The following is a 23495-nucleotide window of genomic DNA, read 5'->3' as shown; positions in this document are numbered from 1 at the left end:
TCAACATAGTGTTGGAAGTTCTGGCCAGGGCAATCAGGCAGGAGAAAGAAATAAAGGGTATTCAATTAGAAAAAGAGGAAATCAAATTGTCCCTGTTTGCAGATGAAATGATTGTATATTTAGAAAACACCATCGTCTCAGCCCAAAATCTCCTTAAGCTGATAAGCAACTTCAGCAAAGTCTCAGGAGACAAAATCAGTGTGCAAAAATCACAAGCATTCCTGTATACCAATAATAGATAAAGAGCCAAATCATGAGTGAACTCCCATTCACAATTGCTTCAGAGAATAAAATACCTAGGAATCCAACTTAAAGGATTGTGAAGGACCTCTTCAAGGAGAACTGCAGACCACTGCTCAATGAAATAAAAGATGACACAAACAAATGAAGAACATCCCATGCTCATGTATAGGAAGAATCAATATCGTGAAAATGGCCATACTGCCCAAGGTAATTTATAGATTCAATGCCATCCCCATCAAGCTACCAATGACTTTCTTCACAGAATTGGAAAAACTACTTTAAACTTCATAGGGAACCAAAAAAGAGCCTGCATTGCCAAGACAATCCTAAGCAAAAAGAACAAAGCTGGAGACATCATGCTACCTGACTTCAAACTATACTACAAGGCTACAGTAACCAAAACAGCATGTACTGGTACCAAAACAGAGATATAGACCAGTGGAACTGAACAGAGACCTCAGAAGTAATACCACACATCTACAACCATCTGATCTTTGACAAACCTGACAAAAACAAGAAATGGGGAAAGGATTCCCTATTTAATATATGGTGCTGGGAAAACTGGCTAGCCATATGTACAAAGCTGAAACTGGATCCTTTCCTTACACCTTATAAAAAAATTAATTCAAGATGGATTAAAGGCTTAAATGTTAGACATGAAACCATAAAGACCCTAGAAGAAAACCTAGGCAATACCATTCAGGCCATGGGCATGGGCAAGGACTTCATGATTAAAACACCGAAAGCAATGGCAACAAAAGCCAAAACAGACAAATGGAATCTAATTAAACTAAAGAGCTTCTGCACAGCAAAAGAAACTACCATCAGAGTAAACAGGCAACCTACAGAATGGGAGAAAATTTTTACAATCTACTCATCTGACAAAGAACTAGTATCCAGAATCTACAAAGAACTTAAACAAATATACAAGAAAAGATCAACCCCATCAGAAAGTGGGCAAAGGATATGAACAGACCCTTTTCAAAAGAAGATATTTATGCAGCCAACAGACATGTGAAAAAATGCTCATCATCACTGACTATCAGAGAAATACAAATCAGAACCACAATGAGATACCATCTCATACCAGTTAGAATGGTGATCATTAAAAAGTCAGGAAACAACAGGTTCTGGAGAGGATGCAATATGATGTGAAGCAATATGAACACTTTTATGCTGTTGGTGGGACTGTAAACTAGTTCAACCATTGTGGAAGACAGTGTGGCGATTCATCAGGGATCTAGAACTAGAAATACCATTTGACCCAGCCATCCCATTACTGGGTATATGCCCAAAGGATTATAAATCGTGCTGCTATAAAGACACATGCACACGTATGTTTATTGTGGCACTTTTCATAATAGCAAAGACTTGGAACCAAACCAAATGCCCATCGGTGACAGACTGGATTAAGAAAGTGTGGCATATGGCCGGGCACGGTGGCTCACGCCTGTAATCCCAGCACTTTGGGAGACTGAGGTGGGCGGATCACCTGAGGTCGGGAGTTTGAGACCAGCCTGACCCACCGGAGAAACCCCGTTTCTACTAAAAATAAAAAATTAGCTGGGCTTGGTGGCGCATGCCTATAATCCCAGCTACTCGGGAGGCTGAGGCGGGAGAATTGCTTGGACCTGGGAGGTGGAGGTTGCGGTGAGCCGAGATCACGCCATTGCACTCCAACCTGGGCAACAAGAGCAAAACTCCGTCTCAAAAAAAAAAAAAAGAAAAGAAAAGAAAATGTGGCATATATACACCATGGAATACTATGCAGCTATAAAAAAGGAGGAGTTCATGTCCTTTGTAGGGACATGGATGAAGCTGGAAACCATCATTCTGAGCAAACTGTCACAAGGACAGAAAACCAAACACCACATGTTCTCACTCATAGGTGGGAATTGAACAACGAGAACACTGACACAGGGCAGGGAACATCACTCACCGGGGCCTGTCATGGGGTGGGGGGCTGGGGGAGGGATAGCATTAGGAGATATACCTAATATAAATGACGAGTTAATGGGTGCAGCACGCCAACATGGCACTTGTATACATATGTAACAAACCTGCACGTTGTGCACATGTACCCTAGAACTTTAATAAAATAAAAAATAAAAAAAAAATAAAACCCATGTAAGTTATATTGGACGTAATTGAATGACAAATGTTCTTCAGAGGTGAAGTTTTGATTATTATATCACATAGTTATTTTAAAATGTAATAGAAACTAAACATAGTCTTTACCTTTAAGAAGAGACATTTTCATATTTTTAATCTTCTCACAGTCTGATAGAAATAATTATAGCACCGGGCGCGGTGGCTCAAGCCTGTAATCCCAGCACTTTGGGAGGCCGAGACGGGCGGATCACGCGGTCAGGAGATCGAGACCATCCTGGCTAACATGGTGCACAGTGAAACCCCGTCTCTACTAAAAAATACAAAAAACTAGCCGGGCGAGGTGACAGGCGCCTGTAGTCCTAGCTACTCGGGAGGCTGAGGCAGGAGAATGGCATAAACCTGGGAGGCAGAGCTCGCAGTGAGCTGAGATCTGGCCACTGCACCCCAGCCTGGGCGACAGAGTGAGACTCTGTCTCAAAAAAAAAAAAAAAAAAAAAGAAATATTTATAGCTTCTTACACTTGTTTAAAAATGCTTTTCAAAGAATTGCACATTATTTGCTTCCTGCAGAATCTCAGATGTGAGATTGAGGTGAAATTAAAGGGGAGAGAAATTAATATTTGTATATCTTTGCTGTGATCATCATTTCTTTATTCATTCAATAAATACTTACTTGAAACTTACTATGTTTTAGGTTTTCTTATAAGATTTTTTTTCCTCTTAGCTTTGTTCCAACAAAGGATTCTGTGGCCCTCAGTTTGGGAACTACTACCCTATGTGTACTATATCAAATACTGTGTCTTGGAATCTGTGGGGAATACAAAGTGGGATCTGTTTGTGTTGTCTTCAAGGAACATTTAGTCTAGGGAAGAAGTAACAAAATAACATAGGTTTGTAAATAGGTGCAAAGTAAAAGTGCTAAATGTTACAAATGAGTTGTAGATTGTTTGGGGGGTCTGAAGAGCATGCTTCTGGTTGGGGGAAATCAGGAAGACTTCCTGCAGGAGATGACGTTTGAGCAGTGACTTGGTTATTGCTACAGAACTAGTCACCCCGAAACTTAGCAGCCGAAAGTAGCAAGCATCATTTATCTCTCAACAATTCTTGGTTGATTGAGTGGCTCTTCTGCTTCATGTGCTGTTGGGTAGGGTGGTACTGAGATATCTGGAATGTCCAAAGTGGTCTCTCTCACATCCCTGGCAGGTTGGTGCTGCCTGTCAGCTGGAGATCAGCTAAGGATATTGGTCGTGGCCTCAGTTCTTATCCTCATGGCCTCCCCAGTTGTCTGTGTTGTTCCCATAGCATGATGTTTGGGTTCCAGGATGACAAGAGCCAAGTCTGTCAGGCTTTTTTTTTTTTCTTTTTTTTTTCTTTTTTTTTTGAGACAGTCTCCCTCTGTTGCCCAGGCTGGAGTGCAGTGATTCTGTCTTGACTCACTGCAACCTCTGCCTCCCTGGCTCAAGTGATTCTTATGCCTCAGATTCCCGAGTAGCTGGGATTACAGGTGTGTAACACCACGCCTGGCTAATTTTTGTATATTTAGTAGAGATGGGGTTTTGCCATGTTGGCCAGACTGATCTCAAACTCCTGACCTCAAGTAATCCACCCACCTTAGCCTCCCAAAGTGCTGGGATTACAGGTGTGAGCCCGGCACCTGGCCTACCAGGCTTTCTTAAGGCTTATGCTGAAAGTGGCCTAGTGTCACTTCTACCACATTCTGTTAGTTGAGGTATGTCATACCAGCGCAGATTCAGTGTGAGAAAGGGCTTTACAGGGGCCTGAATACTAGGAAGTATGGTTCATTGGGGACTGTCTTTGTGTTCATGGGAATTCAAGTTGGTACTAGAGCACAAACTGATGCTTTAGTGTCTGGCCTGTGTTGGTTACTAATACAATGTCTGTATGTACTTTTTTTTAAAAAAAAACTAGGAAATTTCTCCTCTTCTCTCCATGGAGGCTATGGCATTTGTTACTGAAGAGAGGAAACTTACCCAAGAAACCACTTATCCAAATACTTATATTTTTGACTTGTTTGGAGGTGTTGATGTAAGTAGCTATTTATTATTACTACTGTTACTACCACTTAATGGTTTGAGAATTTAACTTTTGAAATGGGAGATAAGAAAGATTTCAGAATTTGTAACATTTCAGATTTTAACTTTTAGAAGCTTAGTGGCATTTACATGTTGAAGCAGCGTTCTTTTGCTTTAGAATAATTCATTTATTTAAATTGGTGTCTACCTTTTTAAAAAAATACAAAGTGAAAAGTACATCTCTCAATTTCCCAGTGTCCCCTCCTCAGAACCAGTTGTGATCACTAGTTTCTTGTGTGTCCTGCCAAAGATGTTCTGTTGTGGGTGTGTGGGTGTGTGTGTGTGTGTGTATGTGTGTATGTGTGTAAGTATTCCTCCACCTCCACCTTAGTTTATTTTCTCCCCACATAGAGTGATATACCATATACACGGTTACACTATCCTGTACCTTCTTTCTTCTGTCTCTTTTTTTTTTTTTAATTAAAATTTTTAGCCCAGGCATGGTGGCTTACGCCTGTAATCCCAGCACTTTGGGAGGCCAAGGCGGGTGGATCATGAGGTCAGGAGTTCGAGACCAACCTGGCCAAGATGGTGAAACCCTGTCTCTACTAAAACTACAAAAATTAGCTGGGCGTGGTGGCGGGTGCTTGTAATCCCAGCTACTCGGGAGGCTGAGGCAGGAGAATTGCTTGAAGCCAGGAGGCTGAGGTTGCCGTGAGCCAAGATCATACCACTGCACTCTAGCCTGGGTGACAGAGCAAGACTCTCTCTCAAAAAAAAAAAAGATTAAATGGCTAGTGTTCCCTGGTGTGATTGTGCCATAATATATTTACCCAGGCCCCAGTTGATTGGCATTTATAATTTTTCCACACCGTTTCTCTTACAGACAAGGTTGCAGTAAAGATCTTATACATATTTTTGTACACATGTGAGTATATACCTTTGGAACAAGAACATATGTTTTTTATTGTGTATAAATCTGAAGTTTACCTACCTAAGAAGTTTTGTCAGTTTATATCCCCAGTAACGAAGTATGAGTGTCTGTTTACCCATACCATCACCAACATATTGTGTTTATGTGTGTATTTTTATGGATGTTGTTACTGAAGTATAACCTTCATACAGAAAAGTACACCGATAATTACCACAAAATAAATTCACTTTTGCACTACCACCCAAATTAGGAAATAGAACATTACCAGTACCCAGAAGCCCCCTTCAGCAAACAGTGTATTTTAAGTATTTACTAAGCAGATGTGAGAAAAAAATGGTATTTTTCCATAGTTTTTTTAACCAGCTTTATTAAGATATGGTTCACATACCATACATTTCACCCATTTAAAGTACACAATTCAGTGGTTCTTAGTATATTTGCAGATACGTGCAGCCATCACCACTGTCAACTTTAGAGCATTTTCATTACCCCAAAAAAGAAACTCCATGTGTTTTATCTAGCACTGCCCTACCTCTGCCACCTCCTCCCCCTCTCTCCACACTAGTATACTTTTTGTCTTTATAGATTTCTCTGTTGTGGGCATTTTGTATAAATTCAGTTATATAATATGTGATCTTTTGTGACTGGCTTCTTTTCATTTAGCGTAATGATTTCTAGGTTCATCCGTATTGTAGCATGTATCAGTACTCATTTTTATGGCCAAATGATGTTTCATTGTGAGAGTATGCTACATTTCTTATTTGTTGAGAGGCATTTGGATTGCCTCCGTCTTTTTGCTATTATGAGTAACAGTGCTATAAACATTCTTGTACAGGTTCTTTGTGGACATATTTTCATTTCTCTTGGGCATATACATACCTAGGAATAGAGTTGCTGTGTCATATGGGGTAACTCTATGTTTAATTGGATGAGGAATTGCCAGAATGTTTTCCCAGAGGCCCTACCATTTTACATTGCCACCAGCAATGTCTGAGGGTTTCAGGTTTTCTATATCATTGACAACACTTGTTATTATCTGTCATTTTGAAAGTGTTTTAAAATTAAAAAAAAAAATACTGAGATGGGGTCTTGTTTTGTTGCCCAGACTGGTCTCAAACTCCGGGGCTCAAATAGTCCCCCAGCCTTGGCCTCCCAGAGTGCTGGGATTACAGGCATGAGCCCCTGCTCCAGCCCTGTAATGATTATAGCCATTCTAGTGAGTGTGAAGGGACACCTCATTGTGGTCTTGATTTGCATTTCCCTGATGGCCAGTGATGACCATCTTTTCTTGAGTTTGTCATTTGTGTATCTTCCTTGGAGAAATTACTGTCTCCTCTTTCAGTTTCTTAGTTGAGATATATCTCTTTTGAATATTATGTTGTAAGAGTTCTTTATAAATTCTCTGCAGTTTTTAAAATTCATTCTATGACTGAGATTGGATATTTTTTCTTGTGTTTATAAGTAGTTTCTTTTCTGCCAGTTGTCTGTTTTGCACCTTTTTCTATTTATTTGTCCTTTTTCTTACTGATTTGTAAGTGCTTTTGATTTTTTAAAGCCCTTTGTCATTTGTGTTTTTTTTCCTATTTTGAGAATTAAATTTTGACGTTATTTTTAAATTAGATATGTTTAATTTTTAGATTGTCAGATTGATCAGTCTTTAATGGCTTCAGAGTTTTGGTTCATACCTTTCCCACTGTTGGATTTAAACTTACATACCTATTTCCTTCTAATATTTTACAGTTTTTAACTGTATATGTTTAAATGTTTGCACCATTTGAAATTTGTTTTGGTGTAATGAGTGAAGGGTTCGGATCTGACTTTTCTGCCCTAGATATTTGCCCGTAACCCCATTACCTGAAGTGAACGCGAAGGAGAGGGCATTTCCGGGTATTGTGGTTAGTCTTTATCTTGATCTGTGTGGTGATTGTACAGGAATGGTGTTCAGTGTGTAAAACTGTACATGTACGACTTGTACTCATGGCCAGGTGCAGTGACTCATGCCTGTAATCCCAGCACTTTGGGAGGCCGAAGCAGGCGGATTGCATGAGTCGAGGAGTTAGAGACCAGCCTGGGCAACATGGCAAAACTGCATCACTACTAAAAATGCAAAAAATTAGCCGATTGTGGTAGCACATGCCTGCAGCCCCAGTTGCTTGGAGGGCTAGGTGGAAGGATTGGTTGAGCCTGGGAGGTTGAGGCTACAGTGAGCCGAGATCACACCATGAACTGCAGCCTGGGTGACAGAGCAATACCCGGTCTCAAAAAAAAATTTTACTCTTTAAACGGTATCACGTTATACTTCAGTTATTAAAGTTTCCTTTTGTTTAAAGGTGCCATTTTCCACTGAAGTAAAGATTGAGTGTGACATCTGCATGCATGTCATCAGCCACAGCCTTTCTTCTTTAACTGCTGCTCGGCATTCCCTCTCCACAGCAGTGCCGGTGGTCCTAGAGCATTTACTTACTTGACCAGCACAAGAGACCCTTTAGTTTTGAGTTGTTTCATCAAGAAATCTACTCAGTAAGAACTGATGTATTTATGGGAGGAAATATAATAATGTAGGTCTCTAGCCTGGTGTCTATTTTCAGTGGAAATGTGGCTCTCTAGTAGGATCCTATCCCATCTTCAGACATCTTTGGATCAATTGTTCTTGATTTTGTGGGGGTTTTCTCTCCTGCTTTGAGTTAAGGCAGCTTCTCCAGGAATCCCAGTCATTTTATAAACATGGGCTCCTGCTTAAGTCATTATGTACCTCACTAACCTTCAGTTTGGGTGCATTTGTTAGTGAACTCTCTTGCTATCCTGCTGCTGGTAGTATTTTCCAAACCGAGCTTGTTATTTCTTCCTCTGCTAATAACTAGCAAGAACCCAAAGTAAGCCTCTCTTGGGTCATGCTGCCCAAAGCTCAGTGGGATCACTCCTTGTCAACCTAACCCTATCTATAACATGACTGTGAAAAGTGTATCTTAGAGTATACAAAGCAGATGTGAAGTATGTAACTAAGTGGAGTGAAGCAGACCCAGAGCAAGCTCATCTGCATAAATTAAACAAGTATGAGGACTGTGGTGGACTAGGAGAGTGTGTGCCTGCTTTTATGGGGGAAATGACTCTTCTTCTCCCATTGACTGTTTCCCTGAGAGGTTATGGGAAACCTAGATTTGTAGGTAAAAATCTTTCAGCTTTTCAGTAGTTGTGGGCCAGGTGTAAGCCGTTGCTTGGCATTCAGGAACTTTTATGCATTGACATAGTCTATCTTCCATTTGAAGTGAATTTATTTTAAATACATTCTATGCACTTGAGCATCTTACATATTGCTTGGATGCATGTGATCTCTTTTGAGAAGAATTTATGTAGTATACTTCAGAGCTTTAAACATTACTACTCATTTTGCCCTGTTGTTTCCATTTCTGTGATTCTCCTGAAGACATAAGTCAAAATGAGATAAAGCTTGTTTACCAAGACGGTTAGGTGTAACATTATTTGTAATGACTGTCTACCAGGAGAAGGTAATGGTTATTCTATTTTGCTGAATTTTATGAAGTTGTTAATATAATGTTAAAATTATAATATGGGAAAATTCATGATGAAAACAGGCTATAAAATTGTTATATACTCTATAATAATTACTCCACCTTTTCTAGAGGATGACCTTAGGTCTCTATTATACAAAGCAAAGCAGGCCTACATTCAGGGCAGCTTTCATTGTTGCCCCAAGTCGTGAGACATCTTGCTTTTCTCTCCTACAAGTGCAGTTGACATTAAATACAGATGTGCAGAAAGCTGAACCCAGTGCTTCTCTAGAATTGACAATCTGTGGTGTAGTAGTTTAGGATTTTTATTTTTAATCTGCTGCTTCAAGCTAAAATAACACATCTCTCTTAATTCAGGATGTTGAATTATAGTGTCACATTCATGCCAGGAGCAATCTCATGGCATGTAGATTTACTTTCTAAAGATTTGTTGCTGGTGTGAGATGAACAGAGGCTTTCTCAGACCCTCAAGCTGAACTATCTAGTCTCAAAGATTTGCCTACTGGCTTTTTAATTTAAAAAATGCTATGGAATCTTCTTTCTTCATTTGGCTTGAGGTCTCTTGGATATGCTGCCTCAGTATTGGCCGATAGCTAGAAGGGGCTAAGTAAGAATTTTTTTCTTTTTGTTCTAGGGTAACTCCTAGCTTGACTTAAACAATAATAAAAAATAAGTAAAATATGTATATACGGGATGTCTTTAAACATACGGGCTTAGTCATATTCTCAGCATATAGATTATTTTTAAATGCTTTAAGTGGAAATTGAACTTTTTTGGAAAACAAAGGTCCTCATTTTAAAAGGAAAAGGTGTTTGTCAAGGAAAATGTGAAAAACTATCTTGGGACTTGTCACCAACATTCAACCACTGTTGAGATTCAGGTGTATTCCTTTCTAACATTTTTTTTTTTTTTCTGTTTGTATTAACCTAGAATTTGTGTAACAGAATTTTTTAAAATAACAGCTTTTAAAACTTGTTATGATGATTTTAGAGGTAGAGTTGTACTCTGTCGCAGGCTGGAGTGCAGTGGTACAATCCTGGCTCACTGCAGCCTTGAATCCCTGGGCTCTAGTGATTCTCCTGCCTCAGTCTCCTAAGTAGCTAGGACTACAGGCTCGTGCCACCATACCTGGATAATTTTTTTTTAAATATTTGTTAGAGTTCTAGGGGTCTTGTTCTGTTCCTCAGGCACTCTCTAACTCCTGGTCTCAAATGACCTTCCTGCCTCACCTTCTTGAGTAGCTGGGATTATAGGCACGAGCCACCCTGCTTGCCCAGCAATAACAGCTTTATTGAAATATAATTTACATATCATAAAGTTAACTCTTGTAACCACCCATCAGTATTGTGCAGTGATAACCAGAACATTTTTATCATGCCAGAAAGAAATATTGTACCAGTTAGCAGTCACTCCCCATCTCCCCTTCTCCCCAGCTCTGGCAACCATTAATCTATTTTATGTCTGTATTATGCCTATTGTGAAATATCCATAATGTCCATAATATGCCTATTGTATCAGTCCGTTCTCATGCTGCAGTGAAGAAATACCTGTGACTGGGTAGTTTAATTGACTCACAGTTTAATTGACTCACAGTTCCATATGGCCGGGGAGGCCTCAGGAAACTCACAGTCATGGCAGAAGGCAAAGGACAAGCAGGCACCTTCTTCACAGGGCAGCAGGACAGAGTGAGTGCAAGCAGAGGAAATGCCAGACACTTACAAAAGATTCCCTCATTATCACGAGAACAGCATGGGGGAACCGCCCCCATGATCCAGTTACCTCCACCTGGTCCCACCCTTGACACATGAGGATTATTACAATTCAAGGTGAGATTTGGGTGAGGACAGAGCCAAACCATATCACCTGTTATGGATATTTCATATAACAGAATCATCCACCATGTGGCTTTTTATGTCTAGCTTCTTTAACTGAGCATGAGGTGTTTTATTATTTTAAATAATAGCTTTATTGAGATATTCATGTCATACAAGTCACCCATTTAAAAGATATATTACAAGATATAACTCGGTTTTTTAGTATAGTCAGAGTTACATATCACTATCACCACAATTGATTTTAAAACATTTTCATCACTCCAAAAAAGAAATACCATATTCTTCAGTAGCCACTCTCCATTTCCTCCCAAGGCCTCCTTCCCCCATCCTAGGCAACCACTAATCTTTCTGTCTTTATAGATTTAATTATTCTGGACATTTCACATAAATGGAGTCATACAATACGTGGTCTTTTGTGACTGGCTTCTTTTGCTTAACATAATGTTCTCAAGGTTAATCCATGTCATAACGTGTATCAATACTCCATTCCTTTTTATTGTCAAGAAATATTCCGTTGTATGGATAGACCACATCTTATTTATCCATCCATCAATTGATGGACATTTGGGTTGTTCTCACTTTTGACTGTTATTAATAATCTGCTATGATTAATAATGCTGCCATGAACATTGGCATGTAAATTTTTATATGGACATGTTTTCATTTTCTATTAGATTGTCTTATTAAAAAATTTCCCGCCGGGCGCGGTGGCTCAAGCCTGTAATCCCAGCACTTTGGGAGGCCTAGACGGGCGGATCACGAGGTCAGGAGATCGAGACCATCCTGGCTAACACAGTGAAACCCCGTCTCTACTAAAAATACAAAAAATTAGCCGGGCGTGGTGGCGGGCGCCTGTAGTCCCAGCTGCTCGGGAGGCTGAGGCAGGAGAATGGCGGGAACCCGGGAGGCGGGGCTTGCAGTGAGCCAAGATCGCGCCACTGCACTCCAGCCTGGGCGGCAGAGCGAGACTCCCTCTCAAAAAAAAAAAAAGAAAGAAAAATTTCCCCTGGTGTATACCTAGTAGTGGAGTTGCTGGTAACTCTTTCATTTTTAAGGATCTGCCAGACTGCTTTCTGAAGCACTTGCACCATTTTACATGTCTACCAGCAATGTATAAAGGTTCTAATTTCTCCACATCTTTGCTAATAGTTACTATTTGTCTTTTTCATTATAGCCATCCTAGTAGGTATGAAGAGGTATCTCATTGTGGTTTTGTTTTGCTTTTCCCTGATGACTAATGTTGATCATCTGTTTATTTATTGAACTTTTGGAGAAATGTGCATTCATCTGCTTTCTCCATTTCTTGATTGGGTTGTCTTTTTATTATTGAGTTGTATTAGTTTCTGGATACTAATTTCTTGTAATTTGCAAATATTTTCTCCCATTAAGTAGCTGTCTTTTCACTTCTTGATGGTGTCCTTTGAAACACAAAGTCTTTACTTTTGATGAAGTTCATTTTATCTTTTGTTGCTTGGGTATTGGTGTGCATCTAAGAAACCATTTCCTAATCCAAGGTCACAAAGATTTACCTGTGTATTCTTCTGAGAATTTTATATTTTTTATCTTACATTTAGATCTTTGATCCATTTGCATTGATTTTTGTTTATCATGTGAGGCAGGAGTCCAGTTTCATTATTTTGCATGTGACTATCCAGTTATCACAGCACCACTTACTGAAAAAACTACTCTTTCATTATTGAATTGTCTTGGCAAGCTTGTCAAAAATCAACTGATCGTATAGACACAGGGGTTTATTTTTGTATTTATAAATCAAGATTGTTTTGGCTGTTATGCATCTCTTGTATTTGCATGTGAATTTCAGGATCAGCTTGCCAATTTCTGCAAAGAAGCCAGCTGAGATTTTGATAGTGATTGCATTGAATTTGTAGGTCAATTTAGGGAGTATTATCATCTTAATATTAAATATTCTGATCCATGAACCACAAGATAGCTTTCCATTTTTTTATTGTCTTTAATTTCTTTCAAAAATGTTTTGTTGTACAAGTCTTGCACTTGTTAAACTTATTTCTAAGTGTCTTTACTGTTTTTGATGCTCTTTTAAATGGAATTGCTTTCATAATTCCAGTTTTGAATTGCTTCTTGCTACAATTGTAGAAATACAGTTGATTTATGTATATTGATCACATATCGTGAAATCTTGCTGAACTCTTGCTTATTGGCTCTAATCGTTTTTTTAGTGAATTCCTTAGGAATTTTCTATATTCTAGATTATGACATCTATAAATAATTAGTTTTACTTATTCCTTTCCAATTTGGGTGCCATTAATTTCTTTTTTTATTTTTCCCTAATTGCCTTAGAACACTCAATACAATGTTAAACTGAAGTAGCGAGAGTGGACGTCTTTGTCTTTTTCCTCATCTTAATGGGAAAGCATTTAGTCTTCACTGTTAAGCATGATACTAGCTGTGGGTATTTTAATAAAAGCCCTTTATCAGGCTGAAGAAGTTGTCTTCTATTCGTTGTTGATTGTTTTTATCATGAAAGTGTGTTGGGTTTTTTCCAGATGCTTTTTCTGCATCTGTTGAGATGACTGTGTGGCTTTTGACTTTTGTCCTTTATTCTATTGATATGGTGTATTATATTGATTTTCATATGTTGAACCAACTTTACATTCCTGGGATAAATTCCACTTCGTCATGGTGTATAATTCTTTTTTTTTTTTTCTTTTGAGACAGGGTCTCTCTGTTACCCAGGCTGGAATGCAGTGGTATGATCACAGCTCACTGCAGCTTCTCCTGGGCTCAAGCGATCCCCCCATCTCAGCCTCCTGAGTAGCTGAGACTGCAGGTGCATGCTACCATGCTTGGTTAATTTTTTGTTTTAATTTTTGTAGAGACAAGGTCTCACTATGTTGCCCAGGCTGGTCTCATACTCTTGGGCTTAAGTAATCCTCCTGCCTTGACCTATCAAAGTGCTGGAATTATAGGTGTAAGCCACCATGCGTGGACTATAATCCTTTTTATATGTGTCTGGATTTTGTTTGCTAGGGTTTTCAGAATTTTTGTGTATATATGCATAAGAGATACTCATCTGTAGTTTTCTTGTTATGTCTTTGGTTTTGGTATCAGGGTAATACTGGCCTCAAAGAGTGAGTTGGGAAATGTTTCCTCCTCTTCTGTTTTTTGGAAGAGTTTGGGAAGAATTGGTGATTCTTTAAATGTCTTGTGTTGTTCACCAGTGGAGGCATCATGTCCAGGGTTTTTCTTTATGGGTAGTGTTGTTGTTGTTGTTGTTTTGTTTTGTTTTTTTTAATCACTAGGTCAATCTCTTTACTTGCTCTAGGGCTATTCAGATATTCTGTTTCATCTTCTTTATTTTTTTTAAACAGATGGAGTCTCGCCCTTCCATCCAGGCTGGAGTACATTGGCATGATCATAGCTCACTGCAGCCTCAATCTTCTGGGGTCAAGTAATCCTCCTGCCTCAGTCTCCCGAGTAGCTGGAACTATAGGCATACCACCACACCCAGCTAATTTATTTTATTTGTAGAGACATGGGGTCTTGCTATGTTGGCCAGGGTGATCTCAATCTTCTGGCTTCAATCAGTCCTCCCACCTCAGCTACCCAAAGTGTTGGGATTACAGGCAGGAACAACCATGCTCAGCCTCTGTTTCTTCTTAAGTCAGTTTTTATAGTTTTATGTCTTTCTAGGAATGTGTCCATTTCGTTTAGGTTATCTAATTTGTTGGCATACAGTTGTTCATAGTAGTTCCTTATAATGACTTTTGTTGCCATAAGGTTGGTGGTAATGCCCTCTCCTTTATTTCTGAGTATAGTAATCTGTATCCTCTCTCCTTTTTTCTTGGTTGGTCTAGCTAAGAATTTGCCAGTCTTTTCAAAAAGCTGGTTTTTGGTTTTGTTCATTTTCTGTTATTTTCTGTTCTGTGTTTCATTTGTTTCAACTCTTATTCTCCCTTTTGCTTGCTTTGGGTTTAGTCTGCTCTTTTTCCAGTGTCTTAAGGCAGAAGATTAGGTTATTGATTAGAAACAATTTTATTTGGCTGGGTGCAGTGGCTCACACCTGTAATCCCAGCACTTTGGGAGGCCAAGGTGGGCGGATCACCTGAGGTCAGGAGTTCGAGACCAGCCTGGCCAATATGGCAAAACCTCGTCTCTACTAAAAATACACAACGTAGCCAGGAGTGGTGGTGGGCACCTGTAATTCCTTTTGCTCTGGAGGCTGAGGCAGGGTAATCGCTTGAACCCAGGAGGCGGAGGTTGCAGTGAGCCAAGATTGGGCTATTGCACTCCAGCCTGGGAGACAGAGAAAGACTGTCTCAAAAAAAAAAAAAAGGAATTTTCTTTAATGTAGGCATTTACAGCTATAAATTTTCCTCTGAGCACTCCATTAGCTACATCGTAAGTTTTGGTGTCTTCATCCATCTTGGATACTTTATACTTCCCCTTATGATTTCTTCTTTGGCCCATTATTATTTAGGATGGGTTTTTTAAATTATCCACATAATTCATGAATTTCCCAAATTTCTTTTTGATTTCATTCCTTTGTGGCCAGACAACATACTGTGTATGATTTCCGTGCTTTTAAATTTATTGAGGCTCGTTTAGTGGCCTGAAATACGGTCCGTCCTGGAGAATGTTTCGTGTCCACTTGAGTAGAATGTGTGTTCTGTTCCGGCTGCATGGAGTGTTCTGTACATGTCTGTTAGAATGTATGTGTTCATTGCGTTCAAGTCTTCTAGTTCTTTGCTAGTCTGCCTAGTTGTCTATTATTGAAAGCAGAGTTATTAAAGTGTCCAACTTTTATTTTTGAATTATCTCTTTGCTTCATTTCTGCCAGCTTTTGGTTCATGTATTTTTGGGCTCTGTTGTTAGGTACATATGTGTTTGTAGTTGTTATCTTTCTAATGGATTGATCCTTTTATCAACTATCCTTTCTCTCCATAGAATGAATTTTTAAATTCATGCTTATTTTAAACAGTTTGTGCAAAGTTGTATTAAAAGTATGTAAAATAAAAAATACATGCATACCCAACCCTGTAGAAATCAGCGTTAACAATTGATGGTGTATCTTCTGAGACCTTTTTAAATAAACTTACACTTACAAATATGCTTTAAACAGAAGAATCATAGTAATAATGTTCTGCAGCTTTTCAGAAATTAAAGCCACATTAGATCACAGAGATTACTTACTCTAAAATACTTCTTTTCAAAAATGAGAAAACTGAGGCCCAGAGAAGGGCAAGTAGGCGGCCAAGCTGGAACTAGAACCTGGGTCTCCGGACTTGCTGCAGTGTTCCTTTTACTGAACCTTACTGCCTCCTGGAACAAAAGGGTCTTGTAATACTGTGACAGATATATGGGCAATGAATGGTTATGGCAAAATCATTTTATAAGTTATGCTTTGAATTAATTTTGAAGATTTTATCTAATTTTTTTTATAGCTTCTTGTAGAAATTCTTATGAGGCCTACGATCTCTATCCGGGGACAGAAACTGAAAAGTAAGTATACCTGTTAGCTGCTGGTCCTTGTTTTCCAACGTGACAATATGGTGGCAGTTCCCAGCAGCTGCCTTCTTCCTTCCCTTCCTGACTCTTAATACTGAGGACATGTCTTACCTTCAGCTACAAGTTGCTCTCTCCTCCCCCAGCTAAGCAACTATCTTTATTCATTCTGTACTGCGTAGAAATTCAGATCTGGGTTAAAAGAATACATCTTTGTACTTTTGATAGTCCTGTGATCCAGCTTCTATGTTTCCTTGGGAAATTCTTAGTTCTCATATATAACTAGCTGAGAGAGTAAGCAATAACCTGGTAAGATCACTCTTTTATTTTTTAAAAACCTATTTTTTGTTAGAAAGGTGATACATGCTCTTTGTAAAAAGTTCAGTCATTACTAGAGTGTGAATGGGTAAGAAGTCAGAGTGTTTTGGTATGCACTGTTTCTTAAGCTGAGCGGTAGATATATGGGTAATATTCTATTATTATTTTTTATGACTTACACATGTTACAAATATTCTTTTTAGGTATATAAATTTTTTTTTTTTTTTTTTTTGAGACAGAATCTGGCTCTGTTGCCCAGGCTGGAGTGCAGTGACATGATCTTGGCTCACTGCAACCTCCACCTCCCAAGCTCAAGTGATTTTCCTGCCTCAGCCTCTCAAGTAGCTGGGATTACAGGCGCCCGCCACCATACCCGGCTAATTTTTGTATTTTTTTTTTAGTAGAGATGGGGATTCACCATGTTGGCCAGGCTGGTCTCGAACTCCTGACCTCAAGTGATCTGCCCACCTCAGCCTCCCAAGTGCTGGGATTACAGGCATGAGCCACCACACCCAGCTTCGGTATTTAATTTAAAATAAAAAAGCGAATGCACTTTACTCTGGCGTTAAAAGCCAGAGATGACTTCAGTTAATGTTTGGTGAATGCCCTCCTACCAGCTTTGCATTTTTTTAATTTAAAAGGTTTTTTTTTTTTTTTTTTTTACCCCTAACCTATTAGGGGTCCTATACACTATATAAGGCCTCATTTGTGCATGCAGTAGTGGTTAAGAGGATTTATATTCATTTTTAATGTCTCAACTGTGTATTCTGTCTAACTTGATCTTTCATGTTCTCTGTCTACGCTTATAGCAAGTAGCATATTGTAATTATTTGTTGGTGCACTTGTTTAGTCTCTCTTCCTCCCACTAGATTTATAGGTTCCATGAAGGCTGAGACTTTTTTTTCCCTCACCACTGTATCTGCTCTAGAGTTGATGCTGAATAATACTTGATGAATGAGTGAATCCTAATTCCTTTTAAAAGTGGAGGATCTAGAAATAGTGAGATATATAGTGAGACATACAGAGCAGTGTTTTACCCTGCTCTGAAGTTGTTAAATAAATCAATCACAGAGCCCCAGGAGGTTGAAAGGTGGTGATAAGGGATGCAGAGGGTCTACATTGTCTCAGGATTATGTGAGGCAACCCGTCTAGTCAGGCTAGCTTAGTGGGGCTGCCCATTGGGATCTGAGAAGGAGACCTAGCATTTTAGCATTCCTGGCAGCTTAGGAGCAAATGGAAACAGTTTTTAAAAAGAGAAGCGGTGCCAAATAAAACACTTTGTCCATGGTTCATACTCAGTTTCATCATCTCTTGGTTTTGGGCTTATGAAAATTAAGTTTCCTTTTTATGCTGCTTTCCTGTTCCTGCTCACAGGGAAGTAGTAGGTTCTTTATTAGAATTAGTAATAGATCAGACATTAAAAGCCATTTGCCCAATACAGATAACAGCAATAAAAAAAGAAATGCTCGGTTAGTGAGTCTGATAAAAATGGTATATTTGTTTGTTGCTAATAGAACTTTCAGTGGAAATTTATAACAAGAGCAATTGAGATACTTATACTTTTAACTTTTAGCCAGGCGTGATGCGCGTGCATGCAGTCCTAGCCACTCGGGAGGGCAAGGAGGGAGAATTGCTTGAGCCTAGGAGTTCGAGACCACAGTGAGCTGTGATCTTGCCCCGAGTGACAGAGTAAGACCTCATCTTTAAAAAACCAAAACAAATGAACAGAACAAAATGCTTATACTTTAGATTCTAGTAGTTCTGCTTTTGAAAATGTATCTTGAGGAACCAGTTTAATACAAGCATTAAAAGGATACACATATGTATTAAGTTGCTTATTTGTGGTCTATTTAAATAGCCAAAAAAAAAAACCCCAAATCGTAGATATATCCTAAGCAAGACATTAAGGGAAAATGGCTTTATTAAATGATGGCACAACAACAGGTTGAAATTATGAAGACTTTGGGGCATAATAAGAAAACAACTGCTGTATCAAACCAAAAGCAATATGCAAATGGGCTTATAGATTCTGATGGACACTATGAAAATCTTTGGTAGACAGGGACTGGAAGGAGTATATTAAAAGAAAAATCATCGTCTTGGAGGGGGTTATAACAGTTCTTATGCTGAAAATAAATGTAACCGTTGTACTGTCTTTTCAATGAGAAAAATAACCAGTCATTACCCTTTAACTTTCAGTAAGTGATGAAATGTCCAAGGACTGCTTGAGTATCCTGTATAATACCTGTGTCTGTGTAAGTACCCTGCCATTAGGGCTCCGTGTATCTCCCTACCAGATCTGCAAGGGTTAAGATGGGAATATTTGGGTGGGGTGGCAGATGTGAGAGCTGTCTTCAGATAGTGGGGGAATTGGGCTTATTTTATGTGTGCCTGAAAATCAGGACTAACTGGTAGAAATTATAGGGAGGCAGAATTTTGTAGCGGTTGTTAAGAGCCAGAACTGCTGCAGCAGGTAGTAAACTCCTTTGGCCTTGGAGCTTGGAGCTGTCTGAGTAGAAACTGAACACTTGTCAAAAGATGACAAGCTTTGGCAGACTGTGACCTTTAAGACTCATTTTAACTCCATTATGCCTATTTCTTCATTTTCCTTGTTAGAAAACAAAATGAGAACCAGAAGGGTCCCCCCCACCCCCCTGTATATTGAGCAGGACTCTCTACTAGGTTGACCATTGAGCCAGGAAGAATGGTGAATAAAGGAAGCAATTTAGTAGAAACAAAAGAGGATGGCACTTAGTGTTAGGACCTGATTTTGTGTTCTGGCCCTTGGCTTCGTACACCTCCCAAGCTGTAGCTTCTTACCAATAGAGTGCAGTTAGCAGTCATATTAACATCACAGATTTATTGTGAGAACTGAGATAGGAGATGTGAAAACACTTTGTAAAACAATATATAAATGTTAGTTTTTATAAGACACAGTACCTTTTAGAAACTTAAGATAAACTATGTAAACCGTGAATCATAATACATGGCAGAATGAGACAATGTTATAGATGTGAACCCTGTATGCTGTGGAAATAAAAAAGAAACACTGAGCTCCATTTCATTTCTTGCCTCATTCAAAATGAGATTTCTGGCATCTTGTGGGTGTATGCAAAATCTACCAAGATCACGAACTTAGAAGTAGGTAAGAAAGAAGAAGATAAATAAAATAAGGGTGGGGACATAACATGTAGCCAGGAATTGGGCTGATATAAAAATGAAGACCATAAAATCATCTGTATTATGGATGGGCACAAATTTGGCTTCAAGCTTCTTAGCAGCCAACACAAATAGAGGAATCTGTTTGAACACTTACATAATTCAGCATGTATAGTAGTGCTGTAAAATTGAAATATAATGCAAGCCACTTGGGTTATTTTAAATTTCCTCGTAGCCACATTTTTTTAAAGAAAAAAGTAGGAAGAAATAGTGAAGCTAATTTTAATGATAAATTCTATTTAACACAGTGTATCAAGAATATTGTCATTCTAACATGTAATAATTATTAATGAGATACTTACTCTTTTTGGTATTAAGCTCTCAAAATCCAATGGTTTTTTTTTTTTTTCCTTCTCATTTGAACACCAGAGCACACCTCAGTTTGGCCTGGCCACCTTTCAAGTGCTCAGTAGCCATGTATAGCTAATGACAGAGATAGGCACAGGGAGATCTATAAGCTAAAAAACAAATTGTTCAGGAAATGCACAATTCTTGCAACTAAGGCCAAAAAGAAATTGTCCTTATAGAAGAAGACAGTGTATAAAATAATGACTCTATCATTGGCAACTTCCATATAGTCAGTAGTTTTATGAGGCTGTTTTAAAATCATGATACCTATTGTTAATCAGTGACATTCCAATAAAACAGTTAAGTTAAAAAAAATGTATGAAGAGAAGTTGATTAATGGGTACAAGTATATGGGTTGATAAATAAGACCTAGTGTTAGGATAAATCAGTAAGGGTGACTTAGTTTATAATAATCTGTTTTACATTTCAAAATAGCTAGAAGAGAATTTGAATGGTTCTTAACATAAAAGACAAGTATTTAAGCTGATGGCTATCCCAAGTACATTGATTTGATCTTTATAAATTATATGAATGTATTAAATTATATGCTTCCTGAAATTATGTACCTTTATTATATATCAACTAAAAGTATTTTTAAATAAAATTTTAAAAAAATTTTAAGCAACATGGGATGATATGGTCCAATTATGTGCTATCTGGCTGAATTCCATGTTACATAGAGAAATTGGGGCTCTTAGGATTTCAAACACCAATGCCTCCAGGGATCAGGCAGAAAACAGGAAATGTTTGGAATTGCTGGTGTTGGAGAGGGGACTTGTGTAAACTATGACTAAACTGGAGCAAGGGTGTCCTGTCTAAAGATGTTTGAATTCAAAAGTTTAAAAAGTACTTTTGACTGGGCATGGTGGCTCTCACCTGTAATCCCAGCAATTTGGGAGGCTGAGATGGGTGGATCACCTGAAGTCAGGAGTTCCAGACCACCCTGGCCAACATGGTGAAACCCCATCTGTACTAAAAACACAAAAATTAGCCGAGTGTGGTGGTGCATGCCTGTAGTCCCAGCTACTTGGGAGGCTGAGGCAGGAGAATCACTTGAACCCAGGAGACAGAGGTTGCAGTGAGCTGAGATCGTACCACTCCACTCCAGCCTGGGTGACAGAATGAGACTCTCTTAAAAAATAAAATATAAAAAAAAACCAGTATGCTCATCAGAAAAAGCTTGGCCTACCGGATGCTAGTTTGTAGCTCCTTGTTTAGATACTTGACAAATACTAGGTCAAGAGCTTATAATTAGGCTGGGCGCAGTGGCTCACACCTATAATCTCAACACTTTGATAGCCTGAGGCAGGAGGATCATGTGTGTCCAGGAGTTCAAGACTAGCCTGGGCAACATAGCGAGAACCTGTCTCTACAAAAAAATAAAAAACTGGCGGGATGTGGTGTTGTATACCTATAGTCCCAGCTCCTCAGGAGGCTAGGGTGGGAGGATTGCATGAGCCTGAGAGGTCAGGGCTGCAGTAAGCCATGATTGTGCCAGTGCACTCACTCAGCCTAGGCTATAGAGTGAGACCCTGTCTTTAAAAAAAAAAAACCTATGATGAATATTATATGGAAAAAACTCTCCCCAGTAGTTGCATGCAACATTTTATATATCGTTTTAGTGCTTTTTGGCCTCAGTTAAGAACTTGTGATGTAGAGGAAAGGAAGGATTGTGATGGCCTTTTGGGTGGCCAGTCTTGACTTAGGAAGGCTTTCCAAGAGAAGTCATTTTAGCCAGTCTGTAAAAGGAGTAGTACTTTGATAAATTGAAGAGAGGAGAAAGGTGGGTAGTGAAGGGTAGCTAGTTAGAGCAGCAGGATTATGTATTTGACAGCCTGGAGATAGAGAGAAAGTGATAAATTTATTTCTCTTTTTGTTCTGTTTCTTTGGATCTTCCAGAACTTTTGCTTGTCTGAGTAAAAGTAGAGTCAGTCCTGTTTCACATCTCGTAGCCAGTGTAGGTACTGTATGTAGTTTGGGAATACAACCTTTTTTTTTTCCCCTCTCTCTCTCTTTTTTTTTTTTAAATGTGTCAGTGCTACAACTGAAGAACAGAGATGTATCAGTACAGACTGAGATTGCTTTCTTTAGTGTCCTATTTAATGGGATCGTTGAAGATTTATATACTTGGCACATCTTTATTGATGCCTTCACTTTGAAAATTAAATTGGCCAGGTGTGGTGGTGCACGCCTGTAGTCCCAGTGATTCAGGAGCCTGAAGTGGGGGGATCTGGCAATTCGGGAGGCTGAGGGTGGGGGGCTCGCTTGAGCCCAGGTGATTGAGGCTTCAGTGAACTATATTCATACTTGTGAATAGTCATGGCCTCAGCCTGGGCAACAGAGTGAGACCCTGTCTCTAAAATTGAAAGAAAATTAAATTTGCTGTGACTACCTCATTTCACTGATTCTGAAATGCTTCCTAACTTGGGGTTCCCATTTACCAAACTGTGTGTGTCTGTACACTTGATTATACTTTTTAGGGAGAGGTCAAGTTTATTGCAGTAAGCCTTGGAATTTTTTCAGTTTAGAGGCTGAAAAAAAAAAAAGAAAGAAATATTAAAGCCACTAAGCTCTAGTTGCCTTAAGGCAGTAGGGGTGGGAGGTATGTGTGTGTAAGCTAGCAGTATTGCAGTTTCTTTATTTTTAGAGAGAAGGTTTCACTCTGTCCCCATGCTGGAATGCAGTGGTGAGATTGTAGCTCACTGCGGCCTCACACTCCTGGCCTCAAGCTGTCCTCTCACCTCAGCCTCCTGGGTAGCTGGGATTACAGGTGTGAGCCACTGTACTTAACAGTACTGCAGTTTTCAGTCCAAACTCTTGAACCTAAGTTTTAAGGTCTTTAACCAGCTAGTTTCCTTACTTCCTTCATACTCCTTGGGGGTTTTGTTGTTGTTGTTGTTGTTATTGTTGTTGGGTTTTTTGTTTGTTTTGAGTCAGGGTTTCCCTCTGTTGCCCAGGCTAGAGTGCATTTGCCTCGTCTCAGCTCACTGCGACCTCCACCTCCTGGGCTCAAGTGATCCTTTTACCTCAGCCTCTCGAGTAGCTAGGGCTACAGGCGTGCATTACCACACCCAGCTAATATTTGTATTTTTATTAGAGACAGGGTTTTGCCACATTGGCCAGGCTGGTCTCGAACTCCTGGCCTCAAGTGATCTGCCCACCTTGGCCTCTCAAAGTGCTGGGATTACAGGTGTGAGCCACCGTGCCTGGCCTCAAAGACTTTTAAGATGATCATTTTACTGATGAAAAAATGGAGTTCCAAAGGTGAGAAGTGATATGCTCAGGATCACATGGCTGGAATTAGAACATGGGTCTGACTCTTAAGTCCATGCTTCGGCACTGTTGGATTTCAGATTTAAGAATGGCCGTCAGAACTCTGAGATAAGTTATCTTAGGAAATACCATCTCATTGTGTTATGTTCTCACAAGTGGGCTCCCCT

General features: G+C 39.2%; 1 protein-coding gene across 1 annotated transcript in view; it reads left to right on the top strand.

Moving 5' to 3' along the window:
- Nucleotides 1-23495, top strand: part of LOC116270802 (short transient receptor potential channel 4-associated protein-like) — a 59303-nt gene that overhangs the window by 20277 nt on the left and 15531 nt on the right. The window contains exons 3-5 of the mRNA XM_031656705.1: nucleotides 4284-4400; nucleotides 16110-16167; nucleotides 18688-18743. Coding sequence (XP_031512565.1) covers nucleotides 4284-4400; nucleotides 16110-16167; nucleotides 18688-18743 — 231 coding nt within the window. The remainder of the gene's footprint in view (nucleotides 1-4283; nucleotides 4401-16109; nucleotides 16168-18687; nucleotides 18744-23495) is intronic.

This window comes from Papio anubis, chromosome 16 (genome assembly GCF_008728515.1).
Source record: "Papio anubis isolate 15944 chromosome 16, Panubis1.0, whole genome shotgun sequence".
In the NCBI taxonomy this organism is placed as follows: Eukaryota; Metazoa; Chordata; class Mammalia; order Primates; family Cercopithecidae; genus Papio; species Papio anubis.
The sequence above is the reverse complement of the archived record's forward strand: the minus strand, read 5'-3'. Positions and strand labels throughout refer to the sequence as shown.